The sequence below is a fragment of the Patagioenas fasciata genome, chromosome 3 (assembly GCF_037038585.1).
Source record: "Patagioenas fasciata isolate bPatFas1 chromosome 3, bPatFas1.hap1, whole genome shotgun sequence".
In the NCBI taxonomy this organism is placed as follows: Eukaryota; Metazoa; Chordata; class Aves; order Columbiformes; family Columbidae; genus Patagioenas; species Patagioenas fasciata.
Genome location: NC_092522.1, coordinates 48050149 through 48075937, shown reverse-complemented (window position 1 = coordinate 48075937; position 25789 = coordinate 48050149). Strand labels below are relative to the sequence as shown.

Here is a 25789-nt window from a genome sequence, read left to right as displayed (position 1 = left end):
TCAGCAACAAGGTTTTCAGGTCCTGGATTGAATTTCTGATCAGAGAGAGGGACAGAACAAGTGCACCGTTCAGGGGGAACTGTCCCTCTTTGTACAAATAATTAAGTCCTGCTTAAGCAAGCCAGGAAGGAGCTATTTATTCTGCTTATGATGGTACTCAGCACCCAGGCTGCAGAAAGTTGAGACTTAAGTCCCTGGTCTGAGTGAACAGAAGAGGGACTTTGCTCCAGTTTGCAATTTCAGGTCCACGCTTAACAGCCAGCCTGTGAGTTACTTACAGATACATCACTCTCATATACACACTAATATTAAACAGTCTCATTTGCATTGTGATGCAGTGAAATCCGAAACAAATACCCAACTCCTGATGTTGTTTTGGAAAATAATAGTTTCTAACCAGTGAGGAAAGAAACTAAACAACAGTGGTGAGAACAGTTCAGGAACCAGGCAGGAGAGCAATACAGAAGCTCACGCTTAGCACTGCTATTTTGGCTGCAGCCTTACCCGAGTTGCCTGACTTCCTGCTCTAGCAGATGGACCCATGGCAATATTCATACTGCTGGATGACTGAGTGTCACTGGTGTTACCTCCTTCAGCAGCTGAGAGCCCCGAAATCACCAAAGCACTTGAAAAACTTCTCTTGCCGAACAGCAGGCTGAGAGTTGAGCTGGTGGAAGAGGCCAGGCTGGACCTGAGCATGGCTGCAGCTCGTTCCTGCACAGTCAGCTGGCCAGCAACAGGAACAGCGGGGGACTGGGAAAACACAGATGTTGCTGAGTTGTGGAATGACAGCTGACTGCTGGAAAGCCTTTGGGCAATTTCGTGGGCAGATGTAGATGTTTGGATGAAAGGCTGGCGGCTTTCTACAATTGGTCCAGAGTGACTTGAAGAAGGGGGCCTTTGGCTTAAAGCAGTGTGTGCCTGGACGGACTGACTCCTGGGTTTTCTCCTGCCTTTAAAAGAAAGATTAATAATATATTTAGGTAAGTGGCATCCTGGTGAAATCTGTGCTATTGACAGTGTCCCATGTGTGCATATTACTATTGGCATATTACTACTGGTTTTATCAGCATAGAAACCCCAGAATAACACAGATAACACACTGCTGAACCTATGAACCTGTCCATGTTTTCCATGATAGGGATTCTGGCTTTTGGTCAGAATAGCTCCAGTGGTTCTGCACTGCATCAAAAGAGAGGGAAATGTGAAGGCCCCCCAAAGAAATTAATCACAGGCTCACACCTGTTCTACCATGTACTTTTTAACCTGCCCAGTGCTGCTGAAACTCCACTCCCCTTGGACAACCACACTAAAGTACGGGATATTGAAGATCCATCTTAAATGGCGTGGTATAATTAAATGCAAAAATAAAATTAAAAAACTGTGAGTTGAAACAATAGCACATGAAAAAGAATTATTCCTGCATATGAGGAAAGAGAATTTGAGAAATCAACCAAGTGGAAGACTATAGCATTCAAGCCACAAGACAGTTTTAAAGACTTATATTAAACTATATCTGAGTTGTGAGAGTGATATTTTACAGTAGATCACAGACTGAGAAGTTGTGAGCACCTCCAGTTAGGGTAGTCAGCTGGAGGTCTGAATGAAACCCACATAAGGTTCTTGCCCCATTCTGTGAAGCATCTCTATGCAGCCATTGTTGGATACAGAAAGTAGATTAGATAAGCTACTCTGACGTGCCTGGACAAGTTCTATCTTCATCTACCCGTACACCCCTGTTTTTAACATTTATATCAATGCCTTATGTCATTCAAACAAATAGTTACTGTATTTCTTATGCTTGCATATTTATATAGGCATAGAATGAAAATCAAATCAACTACTGGCCAGTGAACCCACCAGATGCCTGCTTGCACCCAGGCACTCTGCAAATGGCACGGACTGGGCTGGCAGGTGCCACAGGCCCCCAAACTTTTCTTTTTCTGCAGCCAGGCTCTAACCCAGGCTTTCACAGCAAATACCCAGTCACAGGAGTGCCTCCTTGGCTTTTCTGCTTTCCAGGAACCTCCGAACACTAACACAAGCTGGCATTTTGGTTTCCCAGCTATAACTGTGGGGTAGAGAGCTGATGCCAGAAAATCTGTTGAGAGCCATCATCAACACAGAAACAAGCTTTGCTGCCAGGTGTTTCCAGGTTGTTGGTAATTTATTTTGCTTTGGTTTTTCCCAGCACCCGAACTATGGAGGAGAGGGATGCACTGAAACTCCTCTAGATACTGAAATTTTGCAGGCCTAAAGGAATACATATCTCACACTGTCTTCTAAAAACATGGCTGTTTGCTGAACTCATGCGGGTTCCAGTAATGCAGGATGTAATATCCAAACTATTTATATTATATAGCTGAAACATACTGTTTTACATCCACAGACCTGCTTTTCCAGAGGCTGGTATCATTAGCCCCACTTTTCAGAGGCTGAAGCAAAGAGTATTTAGGTAACTTGGCGCCGAGTTGGGTGGCAGAGCTGGGCCACAACCTAACTGGAGCTCTTTAGCTGAACTAAAACCTAGTTGGTTTGGCAAGCACTGGACACTTTCACACCCCACTTACAATGTATCTTTAGTTCTACTTCTATACTCCAAACAATAAATTAAAAAAAAAAATTCCTAAGGTAGCATGCAAAGCAGCATTCTCTGTATTAAGAGCCACAAGATCTCTGCTTCAGAGCAGGGGGACAGATGCAGGTGGCTCGTGTGTGCCATGTTGCTGGTGTCCCCTGTGCAGGGAGGGGACACGCTGGGGGTCAGGCCTCCCCAGGGATTCAGGTTCTTCAGACTCCGCAGTTTTGTTTTAAGTGCTTTGGTTTCTACATCTGACGGTTATTTTAATACATTACCCTTCTTAAGTAAAAGGAACAGACTGGAATTAAGAACAGAGGGGCTGTGGTGTGTTAGTTTGTGCTAACGTGGCCAAACATCTGTGTGTGATTTAAACTGCCAAGCTGACCCCTGTCCAAAAGTATTCTATATTCATCCCAAATGCAGTGGTTAGAGCTTTGGACAGGAGACCACCCGCATCTACACATAACTAACTCTGTCCTTGAAAACACTTAGGAAACAAAGGCTGTTCTATAAACTACATCATGAAATAAAGACACTTTGGGGCAGAACCCCACACGTTTCCAATGCTCCTGATTTTGGTTGCACTTTTTATATAGGGCTTTCATTGCATTTTACAGACTCAGTGGCACCAGGCTGCAAAATGAAATATGAAATATGAAAACAGGAAATGTACTTGATTCATAGATTATGACTCTAGAAGGGATTGCTGTGATCATGGAGTCTGCTGTGCTATACAGCACAGGCCATAGAACTTCCTGGAATTAATTCCTGTATGGTATTACCAATTACTATGATTATTTCTAAGAAATGAATCCAATATCTCCAATCATGGAGAATCCAGCTTAACCCTTAGTCACTTGTTTCACTGTTTATTTACTGTTAAAAATGTGCACTTGATTTCAAATCTGAATTTGTTTAGTGTGGTTATATCCAAGTCTGTTTGAGTCAACTGTCTTTGGTCACCTTTTTTTCCCAGGTAAGTACTTACAGACTATGATCAAAGCATCTTTGACAACATAAATTGTTTGAAAACTCTTAATCTTTCACTACAGGGTGTATTTCCCAGATCTTTGATCATTTTTTGGCTCTTCTTTGAACTCCTTCCAAATTAAAACTGCCCTTCTTAAATCAGGGCACTAGGACTGTGTGTGGTAGGCCAACAGTGTACTTGAACCAAAGTCAGACTGACAGACATGCATTACCCAGGTCAACCTATCCATTCTGGTTTTTTTAAACAACAGGCACAGTGTAAGTTATTTCCCAGTCCTCTGTTACTCCCTTAGCATTCCGATACTTATTGAAGATCAAACAGAGATTGCGTTTTAAACAGCTCTTGTAAAAACCTTCTTGAATGAGAGCCATTTGGATTTGCTCAATTAAGCATGTAGCTTTGATAGCCACCCTTTCATGTTCTTCATAGCTGTTAGGATGGAAGGAACTACTTCATGATCAGATCACAGAAATAGATCGTCTGCATTTTTCCCAATACAAACCAGACATTTCTCATTTCTACATTATTGGCAACTCTGCTTTTCTATATAGTGATGGATCGAAACCACTGCAAGGATTTATTTTGCTTCAAATACTCTGTAGAAATAAACAGCCACAAGCCTGCTTTCATCTTTTTGTCTCTAATGGTGCTACCCAGAAACTTCCTATTTCATTCGCTTTCTCTTATCAACGGTCTCTGAGTACTGAATACTGATTTGCATTTGCTATTTTCCACTTCCTTGCATTGGTTGTGTGTTTCTTCGTTTTACCTCAAACCCAGCTGCTCTTCTTAGAACTAAGTGCGACCTTCTCTCTTGATTGTGGTTTTCCAGGCACCCAATACCTTCTTTTAAACAACTCACAATTAACTTTCATTCTTGTACAGCATGCTCAGGATCAGTATTTTACAATTTAGTTTGCCATTCTGATTACTGCAGTGTCAAGTTATGAGTGTGCACATGGGGATTCCTCTAACGATAGACTCAATTAAAAGCAGCAGTTCTTTTATTCTTACAACAAGATTTATATTCAAGGCAAGATCTTCTCTAGTCCTGGCCATTATCTTTAATGATAGGTCAAAATGATCTAACGGGAAGCAAACAAGTGTCACATCCCTCTGCTTCTCTGCTTTAATTTATACAGTAATAGCCCCTTGTTAAAAGGCTGAGTTAATTTGCTTTACATTACAAGCCCTGATCCCACAGTGACAGGTCTCACAGTGACCCACTGCCAAATGTAAGGCGTATTTCCAATGTGAGGGACAGTAGTTCTACCTTGTGAATATGTCTAAAATATTTCTGAATCCATAATTTAATATGAGAAGGGCTCAGCTGTTGGTTGACAGAATGACTGGCAACATCTAATTTCCTGTTGGTAACTGCTATATAGACATGAGAAGTTATTTCCTATTTGTTTGTTCTCTACACGCACTGATGAACAGCCAAACCAATTCCTCAAATAAATCGGCATGGTCCTTCCAAGATAATTAAGATTTTTGCATACTTTCACTTTGGTTGTTCCCAGCTAACAATATGGCCAGGTTCACTGTGGTACGGGCTCCCTCCCGTCTGCATTTCTCATTCTAGCATTGTTAGGGGCACCTTCTAGTCCAAAAGTTACATAAAGAAGTTTGACAGTGGAACCTTTGATGAATCACATTTGTCTTATACCCTCCCAGTAAACACCTGGAACAATATCAGGAACCCATCTCCTACATGTGCCTGGTCATTAGGAAAGAGAAAGCTTCCTCTTTCTGAAATGAGTTTTCCACCTCAAACACATCTACCTATGTGGGAAAAAACAAACAAACAAACCAACCAGTAAATTAGTACAAATACCTGCGTGCTGGTGGACCTCTTGAGATGAAGCTTGCAGCTGAGGGGTGCCATCTCTGGTGGGCTGTGCGCTGCTGCTCTGGCTGGAACTGCCCGTGGAGTTGCTGCTGGACGAAGATCCCCCTGCACTGTCCACCTCTTCAATGTTCCCCCTCTCGTGGTGAGCTGCATGGCAGTCCTTCCGCATCCTGTTTGCAGGGACACGCACATGGTCAGCCGTTTATTATGCATGAGAAATTGTGCCACCAAGATTAGATGCCCTCACAAGGTGTAATTGTACTTTCTTGTACTGCCACAGGTCCTTCGACATTTTATGAGACGACAAAGATAATGACGTGGTAAAGCCTACTTGGAACAAAATTGTACGCGACACAAACTGAATCTTTTCCTTCTCTATGTGAAGAGGCTTGGGAGTCTAGAAAGACCTTGGGATTCTTTATCTAATGTTACATCCGTCTCTAGAACAACTTTTGCATGAGGCAACCAAATAGCAAAGAAGGGGAGTTGGCTGGAGGGAGCTCAGTGAGAATGAGATGCATGCAGGGAAACCAAGGTATTAAACTACCAGATTTAATCTTAGAATAGGTCTTAGCGTGCAAGCTGGCTCTCGTAGTGTCCCCATAGTCCCCTGTCTCTCCTCAGCCACAGTGGCGATAGGGCAGGTGGGGAGAATGGAACAAGACTGAGCTATTGTTCTATGAAAAGTACATGTAGGAATGAGAGCTGGAAGGTGTCAGATACTGATCACGCTTACCCAGGGGAAGTCAAGCAGTTGTAGTGGATAGTAATAGGATATTTTTAGATGTGTTTTGGTCAAGAGCAATTAGTTGGGGATGATCATCTATACTGCCAAAGCTTTGGAGCATAACCCACCAACACGTTCACTTATGTTCTGACATGTCACTGAATTGCAGAAAAGACACCCTTACTTACACGGCATAAACAGTAAAATTCTCTGGAATGAGAGAAATGCCTGTGCTGAGTGATTTGATAATGAACCTTAAGCAAAGCTTTCTATGTGTTCAACAAAAGCCATGAGTGAATTAATGAATTTGCTTTCTGATATATCTGTAGGGCTATTTTTTTAATTTTCTGAGTTATTTGCAATTAATTTTTTACTCATAGATAACAGTACATAATTATCTCTTAACAGGAAATACAGTGAAACCGCAGGGTCTCTACCTGCGTAACCAAAATTTAACACCTACCTTAACCATTTGGATCGGAACCACTTTGTAATGTTGTCCAAACTGACAGGTCCCCCCCAAATGTTCCTCAGTTGGCTGTGTGTCCCAAGGTACGAGGTGGTTAATGGGGAAACATACATTGGGTATCCCAGTGGCTGATCGCATGAAGAATTAATTAAGTTCCGCAAGACCTGTTTATTGTTCTGGATGCTTCCTCTCTCTGGGTTCCGATTGCGTAAGAAAATCAGCTCCTGCTGCTGCCCAGCCCAAAGCCCTCTGACGCACTCCTTGTTGACCTACAGGCAGGGAAAATAAGCGTGGCTCACATGAAAATGTTTGCTACTTAAGATGCAAAACTACATGATTGGGGTAGAACAACAGCAGGTGTGGGTGCGAACACCTCATGTCTTTGCACCAACAAGTTTTATGAACTTCTGCAACTACTGCCTGGTAAAACCTAGAATGTCATTTCTGATATGCAAACATGGTTGCAAAATGGAAGTGAACTGAAGAGAGCTCCTCTGGCCTCCAAGCCCTATTCCAGTAACTACAATCAGCCTCTCCTCTGGGCCAGATTACTCAGAAATAGCATCAGCAACTATGGCCCTCAATTACTGCAGCATTACAAAGATAGTATATGTACCTTGATAACCTTGAAGCTCAAGTAGCTTTTGTGGAGCATGATAACTTTATATTCATCTGCTCCTTCATCTACCACGTGTCTCAGGGTTAGCAGCTCCTCTCTGTTGGAGAGTACAGCGCTGCGCCAGGCTGGGTCCCCTTCGTGACAAATCACAACCTTTTCTTCAAAAGATTGGATCGCTTCATACAAAACTGCTGGGTCCTCATACTCATCTGGGCAGGTGAACTGGTCCTAGCAGTACAGGAAAAAGTATTGAGAAAATCAGGTATACTTGTAAAAACACAAAAACTGTTAACAATAAACAAAATCCTGTTTTTCAAACAGTTGCCAGTTGACCTCCCCAAGTTACTTGCTATTTGATACAGCGCGTCTTTGGGGGGCCAGAACAATTAATTTAACAGTAATATAGAAAGGTACAATTTTTGTTTTATTGAAGCCTATTCTGAACTCATGTCTCCACTGGACAAAGACACTCGGAGAATGCCAGCTTAACTGCTTTCTTTTTATAAAGCGGGAAGCCATGGGAGGCAGAGCTTTTGGGTAAGTCGGAGGGCGATCAGAATCGTCCGGAGCATTCCACAGTTCTTGTGAAAATCCTTATTTTTATTCACGAAAACCACCAAGAAAAGCACAGACAGACAATCCATCAGCAGATACCACAATATTGTGTTACTATTTTAGCTGTCACACAGCAACACTGCCAGCAATAACATTCATAAAATTATTGTGTCATATTCTCAGATATTAATTCACAGCAGTTCCCCTTCAGTTACATTCAGAGCAATTATAAATATCATGCATGATAAAAGCATGTGATACTAAATCATAACATGGCAGAGCAAGAACTAAATCAACTCCAAGCTATACAGGGGCTGACCTGAACAACTTGGAGTGACTTAGTGGAGGTGTGCCAGATTTTTACAACTGAAAACAGAATGGGGTCAGAATCAGCCTGACATCATCAAACAAACAGCTGTGACACGAACCCTTCAAAACATTCTCCTCCTCTCAGGTGTGTCTTTTAACATATAGAAGCATTACATGTGTATGGCTATTCACAAAAGGATTGCTAAATTAGCAATGAAATTAGTCTAATGAATGCATTTATTTTCAATCTAGTAACCATCTTTATAGTGTACATGCAAGTAAAACATGACATGACTGACAGTTTTCTTTTGATGAAAAATACAGGGTTCTGCAGTATGATTGGTTTCAAATGGGCAGCTAGGGGGTGCAGAAAAGAAGACTGAGTGAATGTAAAAGAAATAAATCCCAAACTTTTCCATTTTGGTAGAGGGGGTTTCTCAGAATACAACAAGAAGTACCCTTTTTTTTTTTCTTTTTTTTTCCTTTGGACAGTTTCTAAGGTTTTCTGTGTTTCTCTAAGACAACAGATACAAGAGTAAAAGCTAAAAATAAAAACATAACAAAGGCCCTACCTGGTGTAGCTTCAGAGACATTCGGATTGCTGGGGCAACAACCTTGTGCAACAGATCCATGTCTGCAAAGACCCACTCATCTTTCGCTGCTATCCGAAAGTCTCCTTTGAACAGCGCATGGAGCCCATACAGAAAAGAGTCCAAGCTGCAAGAGAATGGCTGGGGTCACTCCCAGACGTCACTCCTGTCTCACCAAGCCGGATCCCTGCCTGTCACCAGCTACGGGCTGAGCCACACAGTGACTGGGGACCCTCCGGCACAGGGTGAGCTCCTGCGGTGGATGTAAAGCATGGGTCACATCGCGTACTTCTAATGAAAACCCATTCCTCGGGATAGGGGGCTTTCCTTCTGCTTGCACTGTAAATGGCTGCCCACCAAACAAGTGTGGCACCTGGAATGAGAGATGTCCTAAGGATGGTGGCTGGGTCACGGGGTGCCTCAGGGCGCTGCTGCTCTGCAGCTGGGCCAAAGAGAGCGGGTCAAGGAGTGCCAGCAGCTCTGCCAGCTCTCCGCAGGCAGCAGAAGCTGCCCCCTCATTTGGAAGTTTATTCATTGGCCCTGTTACTCTTAGCAGTTCTCTTTGCAAGGTAAAAAAATTTATTAAGAAACAAAACAAAACTAAACAAAACAACACAGCAGTAAAAGGTATTTTCAGCAAGTCTGAGATTTTTTGTCATGAAACTCAAACCCAGACATGAACATTAAACCAGACTTACTGAGAAAAATGCTAAGTTCCAGGAACTGTTCAGCAAACCAGGTGAGACCATGAATCAAATGACAGGCATTTTGTATTGAAACTAGGAGCTCTAAAGCAAATGCATACCAAGTCTTCTCTTTCCTTTTTAATGTAAGAAACTAGACGTAACCAGTTCTGCCTGACCTTAAGTGACGGTTTGCCTGGACCCAAGATTTAAGGAAGAGGTAAAAAGGTAAAACATTGAGTAGTTGTTAGAAAATGGTTGTGCAGGGGTTTTGGGAAGGGAAAGAACCAGCCTTCAGCTCCAGTTTGCACCCCAAATCACAGGCTTCCCATGACAACACTACAGCTACTTGTATAATGCTCATGGCAGGACTGCTGTCCTAGGGCTGCTCTGAAGAATCAAACTCAAAATAGAGGAAAACAGAACCATATGTTAAAAACAGGCATCTCTTGCAAACCCACAGGACATGGTTTCATCTACCTGCCAAGCTTTTACTCACTCTTGTAACAGTTGACTTTTTAGATAGTAAAGGCTCTGAGGAGAAGCTGCATTAAGATGTTAGTGGTTTTCATTACCGCCCAGTCTTCCTCCAGAGAACACATAATCTTTCCACATAATTGAGTTTTCTTAATTATTTTAGGAAAACAAAAAAAAAACACCTTGAAAATTTTTTCTCTTCTCCAAGACAGGGTAAAGAGAGACTGGGAGACTGCTTGGGCTATCATCAGCTCAGACACATTCGAATGTTGCCATTGGTGGGTTGCATGTTTTAGAAATTAAAATTGAAAGATATATAGGTTGTTGCCAGAAAAACAGCTGGATACTGATTTTCTCCGTGAAAGCACCATGTAATACAAATCAACTAATCAGTGGGACCGAGGCCAGTGAGGAAGGCAGGGCTGCTGTCGCTGCTGGGAACATCAAGAGTACAGGGAAGCTCTTGTGAATTTTTAACTGATTTGCATTTATTAGTACTAAGTTACATATTAAAACATGCCTATGTGAGACAGACACATCTTCAAAACATTCAGGCACCAATTTCAATGGGACTTATTATGTGTCTCCAAGGAGCAGGTCCTGATCCCCACTGACTTTCAATCAATCATTTCCAGAGTTTAGAAAATGGTAGTACACCCAAATCCTGCTTAATAGCTAGAAAAGCCCTAGGATAAGTCGGTTGGGGCAAAAAAAGAAGTGGTAAGTGTAGCCAGTGTGGAGAAACATGTGACTATCATCTTCTTTGAAAAGGCCAGAAACCGGGACAGGTCGTTCCACTCGCCCACCCACTAGGCAACATCCAGCATACACAGCTGAATCCTTGCCTGGAAAAAAACACTTCTGTGTCTCAATATTTTTCCTAGGATGAAACTGGAAAACTAGCCTGAACCTAATGATGATCTGTAGTATAGTTTTTCCCCACATAACACCCCCTATATTTGCTCTGAAAGTCTGGCTGGGATGAAGGGAAGGAGGCGGGAGAGATAACTGTGTTTTACATCATCAGAGGCTCTCACAGCCAAACCCGAACACCAGAGCAGAGAAAAGAGTTTGCATTCACATCAAAGTGTCTTACAAGCATCAGCACATGCTAAAGCAGCTGCTGTGAGCAGCAGTACCTGCTGCAAGGAAGGGCAGGGCTGGGACAGCTCTGCAAACCGCAGCTGAGCATCCACAGAGGCAGCACGGGAAGCAGGTACAGCTCTCACTGTGCTTTGTTAGGGAAAGCTCATCCATTTCTTGTCCCTCTGCATAAAAAGTTCTCTAACCAGCATTTTTAAGAACAAATAGGAATGCTACAAGGAGCAAAGCAGTGGTAGCAGTAGTTGTGAGAGGCTAAGAATCATTTTATATATCGTATTTTCCCCCAGAGAAGTCTGGAGGAGATTGCTGCATTCAGAAAACCATGGACATCTTTTATCCTCCTGCTGATCGTAATGAGGCTTTTGGGTACATTCTGCCTAAAATGTGACACTATCTCAAGCCATTACTTCTGTAACATGCAGCCCTTAATCCACATAAAATGCAGCTATTGTTATTATTCCCATTGTTAGGCTCTCTCCTGAAGAGTCTAATGAGATTAGAAGGAAGCTGTAAAGACAACAGCTTTGATCTCAGGCCTGACTAAAGGTTGTTGCTACTTTCTTGGCCCAGTTTTAACATACCTCAGTTAGGAACCAGCTGTAGTAACAGGCTTGTTCCAAATATTTTAAAAACTAGTTAGGATGCCATGCCAAAGAAACAACATTAATCGGGAAAAGACATAACTACTGCTGTCACAACAGCAAGCTATTTTAGAACATGACTAGTAGGTGTGTGGGAACCATCGGCCTCTCCAGTGTCTAGAAACAAGGGGATTAAGAAGCACAACTACCAGAGGGGGGGCAACATAGCCAAAGCAAATACTCCCTCCTGCTTCACCCCTACAGTGCTCCGACAGCTGGAACTAAAAGCATTTGATGCAAGCCTGAAAACAGTATGGATGAAGACTAATGAGCTGGCGAATGAGCTGTGTGTATTTTGCACACCAAAACCTATCCTCCGTCTGCAGTTCATAGACCCTTCCCAATGTTAACTGTAGATATATTTAAGGAATAAAGAAACACGCATGCCTTTGAGCTGGTAATGACCTGAACGCCACAGCTCACCTGAATAAAATGTTTTCACTGGTAGCCCTTCTAAATTTGGTATTTTAGATGATAGTGGTTGTGAGCTAAGAGTCAAACTTTCTCCCCTGCTTCTGCTAAGCTCTTGCACACATAAAGCTGCACCGTCTGCTTGAACCCCCGCCAGCACTGCAGCGTCAGCGGCGGCCCTGTGGCACCAGGACCCTCAACCTTCCTCCCCTCAGATGCTGGGAAGTGCAATGTGGTGCCCAGGAGGGAAGGGGCAAGGGAGCTGAGCGGACCCAAGCATCCAGGCTTCGCAGTGCTGGAAATGCCTGATGAGGAATGCTTTATTAAGAGATTTTTATATTTTTCCAAATTTGAAATATATCCTAAACATTTATTTACTAGTAGGTCTAGTGGCTGAATAGGGTTATTAAGGAATTTTTTTACAAATACACACCTCAACATATCACTCATATTTGAATAAATGAATGGTAATGCCGTGTCATTCTTCAAATTGCATTTTGTGCAGGATGCCTCCTAATGACAGTTTAAAAGAGCGAGTGATTTGCATAGCAATGTTCTGACTTCTTAATGAATGCGTTTATTATGTAATCTAGTGTTAATGTTGGGTTGCTGCTGACATTTACATGTACAGGTACGCTGAATAATTATTTACATACATTATATAAGAGCATTTAAAATCTTGGTTTACCCAGTGACATTTACTGATTAATAGATTAGACAAAATCATGTGTAAATGAGTGCAAATTGATAGTTTACATACACAATGTAAACCTGAATCTCAATTCTGTAGTGCACAGCTCAGTGTAACAGGGCTAATTTCGGCCTTTTCAAGCAATTGCTGGGGGAAATCCCATGGGCAAGACTGCTGGAAGGAAAAGGGGCCCAAGAGAGCTGGATTGCATTCAGAGATTGCTTCTTCCATGCTCAGGATCAGAGCATCCCCACACGTAGGAAGTCGAGGAAGGGAGCCAGAAGGCCTGCGTGGTTGAATAGGGATCTGTTGGGTATGCTCAAGCAAAAGAGGCGAGTTTACAGGTCATGGAAGCAGGGACTGGCCATTTGGGAGGAATATAAGGCTGCTGTTAGAGGATGTAGGAAGGCAGCTAGGATAGCCAAGGCCTCCTTAGAATTACAGCTGGCGAGAGGGGTCAAGGACAGCAAGAAGAACTTTTTCAAATACATAGCAGATAAAACTAATACCAGAGGCAATGTAGGCCCACTGATGAATGAGGTGGGTGCCCTGGTGGCAGAAGACACAGAGAAGGCAGAATTGCTGAATGCCTTCTTTGTCTCTGTCTACTCTGTTGGAGGCTGTCCTGAGGAGCCCCGCACCCCTGAGACCCCGGATGAAGCCAGGTTAATGGAGGAGTTTGCTTTAGTCGATGAGGACTGGGTTAGGGAACAATTAAATAGTCTGGACATCCATAAATCCATGGGTCCAGATGGGATGCATCCGCGGGTGCTGAGGGAGCTGGCTGAAGTCATTGCTAGACCGCTCTCCATCATTTTTGCCAAGTCTTTGGAAACGGGAGAGGTGCCTGAGGATTGGAGGAAAGCAAATGTCACCCCAGTCTTTAAAAAGGGCAAGAAGGAGGACCCGGGTAATTATAGACCAGTCAGCCTCACCTCTGTCCCTGGGAAAGTAGTGGAACAGCTTATCCTTGGTGTCATCTCAAGGCATATCACGGATAAGAGGGTCATTAGGGGCAGTCAGCATGGCTTTACCAAGGGTAAGTCATGCTTGACCAAACTCATGGCCTTTTATGAGAATGTAACAAGGTGGATGGATGATGGCAGAGCGGTGGATGTGGTCTACCTTGACTTCAGTAAAGCCTTTGACACAGTCCCTCACAGCATCCTCACAGCTTAATTGAGGAGGTGTGGTCTAGACAATAGAGTAGTGAGGTGGGTTGCAAACTGGCTTAAAGAGAGAAGCCAGAGAGTGGTGGTCAATGGTGCGGAGTCCAGTTGGAGGCCAGTATCTAGTGGAGTGCCTCAGGGGTCAGTACTGGGGCCAATATTATTCAATATATTCATTAATGATTTAGACGAGGGAATTGAGTGTACTATCAGCAAGTTTGCTGATGACACTAAGCTGGGAGGAGTGGCTGACACGCCAGAAGGCTGTGCTGCCATCCAGCGGGACCTGGACAGGCTGGAGAGTTGGGCGGGGGATAACCTGATGGAATTTAACAAGGGAAAGTGTAGAGTCCTGCATCTGGGCAGGAACAACCCCAGGTTCCAGTATAGGCTGGGGAATGACCTATTAGAGAGCAGTGTAGGGGAAATGGACCTGGGGGTCCTGGTGGACAGCAGGATGACCATGAGCCAGCACTGTGCCCTTGTGGCCAGGAAGGCCAATGGCATCCTTGGGTGTATTACAAGGGGGGTGGCCAGTAGATCGAGAGAGGTCCTCCTTCCCCTCTACTCCGCCCTGGTGAGACCCCATCTGGAATATTGTGTCCAGTTCTGGGCCCCTCAGTTCAAGAAGGACAGGGAACTGCTGGAGAGGGTCCAGCGTAGGGCAACAAAGATGATTAAGGGAGTGGAGCATCTCCCTTATGAAGAAAGGCTGAGGGAGCTGGGTCTCTTTAGTTTGGAGAAGAGGAGACTGAGGGGTGACCTTATTAATGTTAATAAATATATAAAGGGTGAGTGCCACGAGGATGGAGTCAGGCTCTTCTCGGTGGCAAACAATGATAGGACAAGGGACAATGGGATCAAGCTGGAACACAAGAGGTTCCACTTAAATTTGAGAAAGAACTTCTTCTCAGTGAGGGTAACAGAGCACTGGAACAGGCTGCCCAGGGAGGTTGTGGAGTCTCCTTCCCTGGAGACATTCAAAGCCCGCCTGGACACATTCCTGTGCGACCTCACCTAGGCGTTCCTGCTCCAGCAGGGGGATTGGACTAGATGATCTTTTGAGGTCCCTTCCAATCCCAAACATACTGTGATACTGTGATACCTTTGCATTACTATTTCTGCACAGTAGTTGGATGACAGTCACTCTTCAAGACACAGCAAAGGCTGGATTTAGTCTGGAGAAAGTTTCCTACTACCTGCAGTTACCTCTGAGAACAAAGCATGGACCACGGAGCACAGAGTCTTGGCTAGTTTGCTCATGTTGGACGTATTAGAAACACTTCATAGAAATAAGCGTGAGGAGAAGACTACAATGCCTATCTGACTGTTACATCTCCAGCTCATCATGAAACCTCTAGCAGCATTGACACAAGATCCTTCACAGCCAGAATACAAAGTCCTGAGATGAAGTTCAAGGTCATTCTTCAGTGCCTACCAGAGTGATCTAAATAAGTTGTCATAGTCCAGCATTCGTGTGTGACAGAGCACATGTCAGGAGGCTTGATCTCTTACAAAGTGAGCCAGCTCCCGACAGCTGTGCACATGGTACATCCCCTTCATGCACACACTTGGCTGGGGGATTGCCTCTTCCGACACCATCTCTGCAGAAAACTAAAACCCTCTTCAGCACTTGTAGGCTCCAAAAGGTCCCCAAAATATCATGACACCTTTTCAAGGAAAAAGACTGTGAAGCGTCACCTAAGGAACGATTCCTCCACCTTCTGAGGGCCTTCAGTTCTCTCCCACCTGACTGAATGCAAACCTGCGGCAGCGAGAGCTGAGGGTGAGGACCAGCAATAATGCTCTGAACCTCCCTCCATAAGAGCTGTCGCATCTCCATCAAACACAGATTGAAAGGAGGGAGACCTGTTTTCAGCGCCTCCACTTAATCCTCGGGAACATCTCCTTCTGGCCCCAGCAGTGCTGCGCATGTTGGACAAGGTCTCCTTCCCCTTGACACGCCATGTAATTGTGTTCCTAACAGGGTATCACTGCTTTACTGCTGCTTTGTGTTTGGGTAAGTTGTGAAGATCTGTGTGCAGCAGTAAACACAGTCAGTGCGGTAAGAACTGCTCTCTGTCCTGACATGAACGTATTTGGATTTTTGTTGATAAAGGCCATGATGTCAGGGGTAGTATACCCTCCTTGCTCTTAGTTAACAATTTCTACTGAATTGTTTTTGTCAATTGAAATAAAAATATTCATTCTTTAAGATAAGAATAAACGTATTTCACCAAGCTAAAGTCATGTTTTGTAGCAGTAGCAATTTATAACTTCTCAGATTTTTTTTTTTTTTTCCTCCAAAATCTTCCCGGCAGTTGAAATGTATTAAACATAATTTAACCAGGTGGGTAAGTGACACAGTTTTTCACAGTGAAACTTTTGTAGGGGTAGCTTATGTGAAGTAGCACTGAAAAAGATACTGACAGAAGCTTCAACTTAATCCCTTTCATGTCACAAAACACATTTGAAAAAGTACAATGCTCCAATACTGCCCTGGAGCACTTTCTTAATAAAAAGAAAATCAGGACTTCGAGACACAGGATTATACAGAATGGATTCAGAAGAATGGGGTAGAGCTGTGCTGTGCACAGGACGACTACATTTTCCCCCTTCTACAGACCTTTTCCCAATAAAATTATTTTTGAGAATGGAGCATCCACTCACCAAGAGAGAAACTGATTTGGTTCATTGGTAATATTTCACATTTTAAAAAGACATGGTATAGCTGACTCCTGCAATTATTATTAAAACCTTTACAGCAGACTTTGCAAATAATTATTCTCAATATTCATACTTTCCATGTTAAGCTTCAGAAAGCCTCTGATAATATTATCTCTTTGCATTGTCGACTCACCATGTAAGCCAATAAAAATAGGTGACATTGTTATTGTATCTGTACTAGTGCCAAAACACTGTAATGAAGATTGTAAGATCCTGTGGAAAGTACATGCAATGTGATGACAGTTTTAGGAAGCTTTTGTGATATTTTTAGATGCATTTCTAATATTGCTGTGACACATCTATTGCAGCCGCAGATCAAATTCACTTTAATCTTTTCTCAAAATAAAAAAAAGCACATATGCACATCAACTGTTCTATCATGTCCACAAACTCCAAAATTTGGATCATCAAAAAAATAGAGCTATTTTGGAAATATCGATGACTTATTAAACGTTGCACTAATTTGAGAGCATAGAAATGAAGGGAAAGGAAACTCAACCCAGAAGAAAACCACTACAGGAAGGGAATGTGCAAAAACTAGGAGAAAAGAGATGATGAAAGCTACTTGAGAAAACAGAAAGAACCAGCACACCAAGAAATAAGCCATGTGGGCCACAAACATTTTGCGTGACTAACTGAAAGAGGAAGACATAAAAGCAGATGTTACAAACGACTCAACAGATAACAAAGCTAAAATGAATATTTAAAAGACTGTTTTATCTTGTAACACAAAATGCATTCAAAATCACACATGCTGTCTTTGTTTGCTTGTTAGTAAGACAAATCCTCTCTAAGGACCATGTTGATAGAGGGTTAGCCAGCGTTATCCACAGTTCTGTGTCAATACCGCAAGGTCACTTAGACACTGTGTATTTATTCATCTCCTCTACTGTGACTAAACTCTTGTGAACACAGGGAGCTCAAATACATCTAATAAAAATCTAAAATTAGAAGTTAGACTTCATTAAAGTAAAGATTATTTCATTAATAAAATGCCTTATCTATTACATTTATTATTCAGGCTGAACTCTCAGAACAGCATAAACGGTTCTTTTAAAAACCCAAACAACTCAGAACTCCTAGTGAAAATGGAAGAATCCCTAAGGAAAATGTAATGTGAAGAGCATATACAGAAATAAATTTAACCAAGCATATTTTAATTAACCAGACTTTCTAGGAAGAAGTGTTTCCAATGAATGAATGAATGAATGAATGAATGAATGAATGAATGAATAAGGTCGATCCAGAACAGACAAAGCTGCGGTCTCAGGAGATGCAAAGTTCTCCCTTCCTCAGTCACTAGAATGAAGTGGCACAAGGGACATGGAATACGGCCCTGAGGAACAGAGGACCCTTATGGATTTATTATTATTTTGCTAAATAGACGTCAGAATACTTGATAGTTTCTTCCCCTTCTGGAGGAAGCCTGCGTTACAGTAGCCAGGCCAGCGGTGAGTGAACACAAGTAATAACCTATTCTTTCAATGCAAAATTCTGCTATGCCCTATGAAATAAAGACTGATATTAGTTATTAAGCACACTACCAAAGTAAAAGATGTCCAGGAATGGCAGGAAAAAAAAAATTTTATGGAGGAAAGAGACTTCACCTTGATCTGATATTCTGCTGAGGTTCCACAGTAAGTGAAAAAAACCACAAACAGGTCTTTGCGTTAAAATGAGGAAAAAGGATTCCTAAAAATTACCTGATGGCCATGTTGTGAGCTGCAGTTCCCAAAGCTCTCCGACCCAGTATGCACAAGGCAAAGGAAAGCGTCACAAGAGGAGAATCTTCATCACTGTCCAGGTGCTACAAGGTTTTAAGAATAGCATGTTATTACAGATGCAAATATCATCTTCAAAAACACTGCAGTTCCATAAATCATAACATAAAATTTGCTCGTAGCTGGACCTACACACAAAAATGTTCTTTGCAATTAAACAGAACAAGAAAGGGGATCATTGTTATCAGAGGCTTTCTACAAAGTGAGAGCTTATTTTGCCCACTGGCTAGAAGAACAACATTTCAATCTCAGGTGGCAAGATCCCAAGGAAGGGGAGCTTTGGTGGTGGTGGTGATTTTTGTGGGTTTTTGGTTGGTTTGTTTTTCCAGATCTGATATTCTAAACCACAGCAGATTCCTTATTGGCTGAGAGACACTGCAACTGGAGGCAGCCAAATGCCTTTTCATGGGACACAGCACATAAGAAGCTCCTCCACAAATTCCAGAACAATCTATTTGGAAAAAATTGGGGGAACACATTTTCAGTGAATAACAATATATATCTAAATTGTATACCATTGATGACACTGACCTCACATTTTAAAAAGCAGTCAAATAACTTAAATGACATTTACTAGCTCAGGAGAATGTCTTTACTTAAATTTTTGCAAAGAAAACCTTACTATCAAGCAGGAGGGAAAATCTGAAGGAACATCTCATGAATGTGAGTCTTGAGGAGGACACAGACTATTATTTCGGTCTGTGCAATGGGTGATTTCTTACAGCTTTCTTTGAACCTAAAACTGAAGCCAATTATAATGGAGAATGTAGCTCCTTCTATTAAATACACTGATTTTCAGGGCTATGTGTACAGCAAAGCCTTTTTTACACCTCATCTCCTACATGAACTTTATATAGTTAGCATGTGTGGACACTAGTGCAGGCACTCATTTGCCTTTTTAAGTCTCACTTTGATAAGTTTCAAGTCTATTGGGCATCCCTAAATCTATTATTCTGTTTGAAAGTCTGAGCCACATAAAAGTGAAAAGCATCATTTAGCAGTGGCTTTCCCTGCACTGTGCAAGTCCTTATGTATCAGAACTTGGGAGCTGAGACACTGAGATATAAAAGAGAGAAAATATTCCCAGTAGGAAGAGATTGGTGGGAAGGCTCAGAGGACAATTCAATGAAAATAGCATCAATGTGATGATTTGAGAGGAACTGCTGGAATGGTATTCAGGGCTAGAGACATGAGAAGGAACTGAAGTGGAGAAGAAACATTAAGATTCAGCGATATTACACCAGCTAAGGTCAGTGGTAACAAATGAGATGTGCACTCAGGGATCCTGAACGAAAAATGCACAAATAACAGCGCATGGCAGCCAGGAAAGATACACTTCTCATTTTTTGCCATCATCAGCAATAATAGAAAAATTAAATCAAGTGAATATGCTTGTTTGAAACTGTACTCTCCCTCTGGGCTATTTTGAGTATTCCATGAAAATACAGTAGTGCATTTCTGACAAATGATTGCTGACCATCAGTAATCTTAGTGGCTCAGAGCGTGAGATCGCAAAGCTGGAGACCTGCCCTTGACCTTCGAGAGCTGCGAGGTAATTTCAGGCGGTTTTGTGGCACAGTTCACATGTGAATTATGAGCTCTCAGAGGTGACCTACACCAGCAGCAAGCCAGTAATGTACTTCCTTACCCTTTGAAGACTGCACCCAAGCATAGGTGAATGTTTGGCAAGGGCACACACATATCACCGATGTTTGGCAAACATCCCCAGACACTGGCAAGGGAAGGAGTGATGACATTCCGTGACCAGGGCCTGCCCCAGCATCACTTCTGCAAACACTCAGTATATCCAAGCTTTTTAGAGCTGATGAAACAATCAGCGTTGGAAGTGCGCACTGTAAGGAACTGGTTCTGTAATCAAAACTTAACCTGCCTTAAAACTCAGTTTTTGAACAAGGGTAGTCTCCAAAATATGTGGGGGTTTTTTTCCATTCCACAAAACATATATTTTCCTTCCATGTTAAATCTGACAATTTAAAGGAAATAAATTTAATGTATTAAACCTGAGCAAGCAAAAGAATAACCACGCATCATTTAGCTCCTATCCCAAGAACTAAAATTACTACTACTACTGAAAAAAAAAAAAAAAAAAATAATGTAAGCTTACCTCCACCCTTTTTCTAGCACAGAACTGAATCCAGTCCAGATAAACACTGCAGAAACTAGCTCTGGTTATTCCTTGGAGACACGGCACATAATCTTCATCTATGTTAATGTTAAACATTGCAAGGTCACGTTCAATATAATGCCACTTTGCATAAGGCTGCAGTATCTTTTGAATGGATTCGTCTTTTATCCAGTCGAGGATTTTGGGAGAACTTGCTGTAAAGTATATTATACTCTGTTGACAAAATGTGCAAATGTTAGTCACTCCATCTCTTATTAAATCAGATATATTTTACACAGAAGAAAAAAATTCCAATAGGACCACACTAACTACTCATAATGGTGCTTACTTTTCCTTTTTTTTACTGTTGGGCAATATTGTTTCATAAAACTGTTCAAGTCAGAAAGATAATAACAATTGATATCTAAATAGCAGAAAACAGAAAAAGAAATTATATTTTTAATACCCTTCTACATCATGGGAATATTTATATAAACAACATACTATAAGAATACAGAGTTCCGACATTCAAACATGTAATTACTGGATATTAATGGGGTTCTAGAGTCTATCAGCAAGAAGCTGATGTCGATAAAAGTTCAGCCATATTTTGACAAAAAAAACCCCAATGTAGTAGATGGTCACATGCCCAGAATTGGGCTCTTTTTCCTCCCTGGATTACCTCTTTTCTGGGGGATGAAGCTTTCCTGATTCTTTAACAAACAATTCCACCATGATTTAACCATAAAGGTGAGATCTGACAGACGTGTGCAACACTGGTCTGAAAAGCTCTGTTTTAACTCTATTTTCTCTCTGCATTAAATAGCATCATTGTTTTTGCTATCTGTCGATGAGACCAGTAAAGAATAATGGATTATTTCTTATATGTCGGGTTAAGAAGCTGAGAAGTGATGTAACTGAGTTTGCTTCTAAAGCACTGAAGGAGGAGCAGCATTCAGGAGGAGCTCTTTCTCCAAATGTAGAAACATTAGGAAGCAGCCAGATTCATATCTCCTATCGGTGCCTGAGTTTCTAAGCTTCAGTTCTTCTAACTGCTGTGTCTGGAGCCATTAATAAAATAACACAAAATAAACTAAAACAAAACAAAACTATATATCCAAAACAAATTTAAAGCATATTTTCAAAAGAGTATGAAACTTAAGGAAAAGGTCCACTGCTAAAAAGGAAAGTGGCATCAGCTGGAAAGTCCCACTATAATGTTTTATTATTATAATTTGTTTTAATAAAATATATTAATTTAGAATTGGATTCCAAAGTAAATGAGGGACAATTGAACATCAATGAAGACGATGTAGTTCTACTTTACCCATCAAGGGAAGTATTATTAAGCGAATAAATGTATAAAATGAAAATCTGATGGGTTTAAAAGGACAGAAGCACTATCAGCCCTTTTAAAAATCCCAGATGTCCTTCACAGTTTATCTTTCAATTTGTACAAAAGTACACAAGCAAGAAGAAAATTAAGCTCCAGAGGAAAAAGACAAATCAGACAGACTAAGGATGGACCCTTGTTTTCTTGGCATGTGGAAAACAATACACTCTTTAAAAAAAGATTAATGCAGAAACAATAGAGCTGAAAACACAGCACTCCGTGAATGCGGACTTCTTGAATACTAAAAGACATTTAAATAAGAATATATTGAGAAGAGACGAAGGAGGCACAAGGGAAAAATATCACAGTAGCACAGTAGTTGGTCAGGAAATTATTTCAAAATATATGCAGAAGGGCTACAGGAGCTGACCCAGTTTATTTGTGGAGAGTAAAAATCCTTTTATAAGAAGAAATACGGGCCTTTTTAGGCTGTCAATGAAACTGCAAATGAAATAAATACGGTATGAAAAAGACACTCAGTTGTTTAAAAGACCAAGATGGTAATTATTCTTGAAGGATAGGAGAACTGGAACAAAGTATACATTTTCTTTGCTGATCTTCAAAATATGGTTTGCTTTTTTACATTATTCCCACCCATGCTTATGAAGAAGCAGATTCAACTGGGGAAAAAAATCAGACTCACAATCAGACATATTAACAGAAATAGCAAAAGCTTCTGCCACCTAATTAAATTCTGCTCCTAGTAGCTCTTCCTAAATATGTTTGTGCACAAGTACATCCTCAGTTATATGGCAATTCAGAAATAATACCGTAAATATGTACAATGTTGAAAGCTACAAAGAATAAACTAGAAGCACTCCAGATGCTCAGTGCAGTGGAAGTGCAGTTGCTGCTGAAACTCCAGCCTGAGTGTCTTCTGAGTTTGTGATTTATGTGACCTGAATACCGCATTAACTTGAGTTCTTCTTACAATTACTCTCCTACGCTGTTAAAAAGAAAGTGGCAGGGCTTTGAAATGTTCACAGTGAAACTGCACAGGATCTTTACAGCTCCAGATTGCCCCATAAGAAAAAGATGGGGAAGGAATGAATTCTCATCTCTGCTTCTGATATTGTTTATCTGGAGGTAAGTACTAAGCAGGATGATAGCTGACTCAATACATAACATAGTATTCTCACCTTCCAAGGCTGTACTAAGGATTTTACTAAATCTTATCAAGGCTCCTGTTCATAGAAGGAACTAATAACTTGAAGAACAGAAGAAAATCTCCCTATAGCTATATTTTGGGAAGTGTCATTCTAAAGATGGGGTCTCCTGAGCATGCTCTCCCTTCACTGAAGGGAGGCCCAGCCCAGGATAATATTGCAGTTGCCAACAGGTTATTATTACCTCCTGTTCATCCCTCCTTAAGAAGGGAAGAAGATGAAAGGACTGACACCTTGCTAGGAATGAAGATCTGTAAGTGCAGTGTTACAGTGCTGGCTCAATTAAATCCAACCAAAAGAGATCTGATTTTCATACCTTCCAAGCCACAAGTCATGGCCATCACAAAATCTGGGTACAGTGGAGATGGAGCCACATCACACCTCAGTAGTGTGGAGATCATTTAACCCACGTTCCTTTTACTAAAATCAGGATCAATTAACCACCTCTGTATCAGACAGGACAAAAGCCCATCTAAGCCACCTTGCCTACATCAGTTGCTCCTCAGGTTTGTCCAGGCGCCCTAAGCTACATTTCAGTTCAGTTTTGCTTCCCACATGACAAACCTCACACTTTCCACAAGTCCTCTACACATTAGTTGAAGGCACTAAAAAAGTTTCAGTTGACAATGCACATTTCTTCAGTGCTTTAAACTAATAAGCTGTTGATTTCATTGCAGCTTAGACTGGGATTTTTTTCAGTCTCGTTCACCATCAAAAGCTAAGCCTTATATAAGCTTGCATCAGTTTGTGTTCACTTTATTCAGGTTACCTTTTGAAGTGAAGCAATTGTAGCAACATATTCACTTCAGTTTAAAGAAGGTGTTTTTGTCTTGTTCTCTGTTTAGATACATTGCTTAAAAACAATTTAGTTCATACCCACAAAAATCATTTCTAAAATGAAAAAATCATGCTCACATGCAGCTTTGTTTCTAATTAGTTAATTAAACAAAGCAGGTTGGTTACCAGGCACTACTGCCTGTAAAATTATTTATGAAGTCCCAGTCTGCATTTTACAAAGTAATTGACTGTATGATCAAAGCAGCTTTATGAGGCAATGATCTTGTTTTTACTGCTTTGGCTCACTTGCAAAAAAAGGCAATTAATTTATTTACAACAGGTCTCTCTCTAAGGTTGACAGGATTTTTACAATTGCAGAGATGTAGTAGGAGGGAGATCCAGGGGTGGCTGGGAGCTTTAGTGAGTGGCTTTGTGGCTGTACCAATGGCACAGGAGGCACCATTTGGTTCTTGTTGCTCCAGTAGAAGACAATAAAGCTCAGTGATTTCTTCATTTGCTGGACTGGAACGGCTTTGGCAAAAGATAAAGGTGTCTTGCTAGACTATGTGGTTTAATTATTTTGACAAATTAATATCTATGTGGTCATTGTGATCTTAATAACAGTGCAAATATAGAAGTGACGTAAATGAATTGCTGTGTAATCAATGGAATTAAACAAGTTCAAATGTGTTGTAGTATATATGTAAAACAGCAGGTAAGGAGGGGGTTTGCACTACTAAAAAAGTATATTTGAGAAACAGCTCTTCAGAGATTTCCCAAGAACTTCATGCTTGTTGATCTTTTTTTTCGCCAGAAAAAACAGTGGAAGGCCAAGTCAAGAAGAAATAACAAACTGTCAGTGAAGTTTTTCTTTGTAAGAATGCTTTCTCTGACTCCAGGGCTAGAGGATGTGAACTCACCTTGATTTCTGCTTAACCAAGCCAGCAATTTTCTGTACTAACTGTAAATGTAAGCGGTCAGAATCAAATGTAGCAAAGGGAGATATGAATTAATTATCCCTACCTAACAGCAAATCAGTCTGAGTGCCAGTAGTGCACATGAATACATATAAAGCAAAAAAATTCAAACGCTATTTCTAATACACAGCCAACATTCATTCTCTTCGACAAAGCTGTCTAGGAATATAGTCCACTTTACCAAAGAGTTTACCTTTATATAATATCGGATAAGTATTCTCCGCAGGTCGAACACTTGCAGCATCGTTGCAGCGTTGTTATCAATGATGCTGTACCCTTCCAGGATGTACTGGGTGCGGGTTATTTCCCAGGTCAGCCATCGCAGGTTAAAGGCTGCATTACACGATAACAAGTGAGGCAAGTGCCCGGGCTTACAACAGCAGCAGCCTTCATTGTCTTCATCTCCTTCTGTTATAGCTTCCACTTCTCTCTGCTGGCAATATGTCCCTTGGCAGTGAGAAAAAGAGAGTATGCTGCCAGTTATTGAGGGAGGACGAAGAAACAAAGGACTTCTTCCAAGCTGAAAAAGGATGACTGAAGGCTCTACACACACAGCAAAAATCTAACAGAAAGAGCTATGGCAGCAAATTTGATGTGCCAATTGATCCATGCACAGTAGCAAATAAAGAGCTGTACATTATTTATTTACTATCACCTATAAAAGTCAAAAGGGCCTGATCTAACGTTCTAGGCATTTGGTTCTGAGCTGAGATAAACTACAGGCCACAGCTTCTGCCTTAATAAAAACTCACAGGAAGCAACACCAAAGAGTCTCACTCCATCAGGCACATTAAGCAAACTGATCCAGTCTCAGTCTGCTTCTTCAAATAACACACATGATGCAAACAAAGATTTTACAGCATGTCAAAGCACTTATAAAATCTGGGTTTTAGCAAACTATCTCAGAAAGCAAGTTCCAAAAATAACATCCGATGGGCTACTCTCTCTCCCACTGGAGTAAAAGCTACTCCAGA

The 25789-nt window shown here is 41.5% G+C and overlaps 1 protein-coding gene across 4 annotated transcripts in view; it reads right to left on the bottom strand.

Moving 5' to 3' along the window:
* PCNX2 (pecanex 2) overlaps positions 1–25789 on the bottom strand; it is a 152911-nt gene that overhangs the window by 2143 nt on the left and 124979 nt on the right. For 3 of the 4 annotated variants that reach the window (XM_071806293.1, XM_071806294.1, XM_071806295.1), the window contains 8 exons: positions 25009–25262; positions 20503–20736; positions 18300–18403; positions 8676–8820; positions 7237–7467; positions 6615–6889; positions 5410–5594; positions 505–953 (listed from right to left, as the gene is read on the bottom strand). In XM_071806293.1, the coding sequence (XP_071662394.1) occupies positions 505–953; positions 5410–5594; positions 6615–6889; positions 7237–7467; positions 8676–8820; positions 18300–18403; positions 20503–20736; positions 25009–25262 (1877 nt within the window). The remainder of the gene's footprint in view (positions 1–504; positions 954–5409; positions 5595–6614; positions 6890–7236; positions 7468–8675; positions 8821–18299; positions 18404–20502; positions 20737–25008; positions 25263–25789) is intronic. The other variant, XM_071806297.1, reaches the window with a different exon arrangement.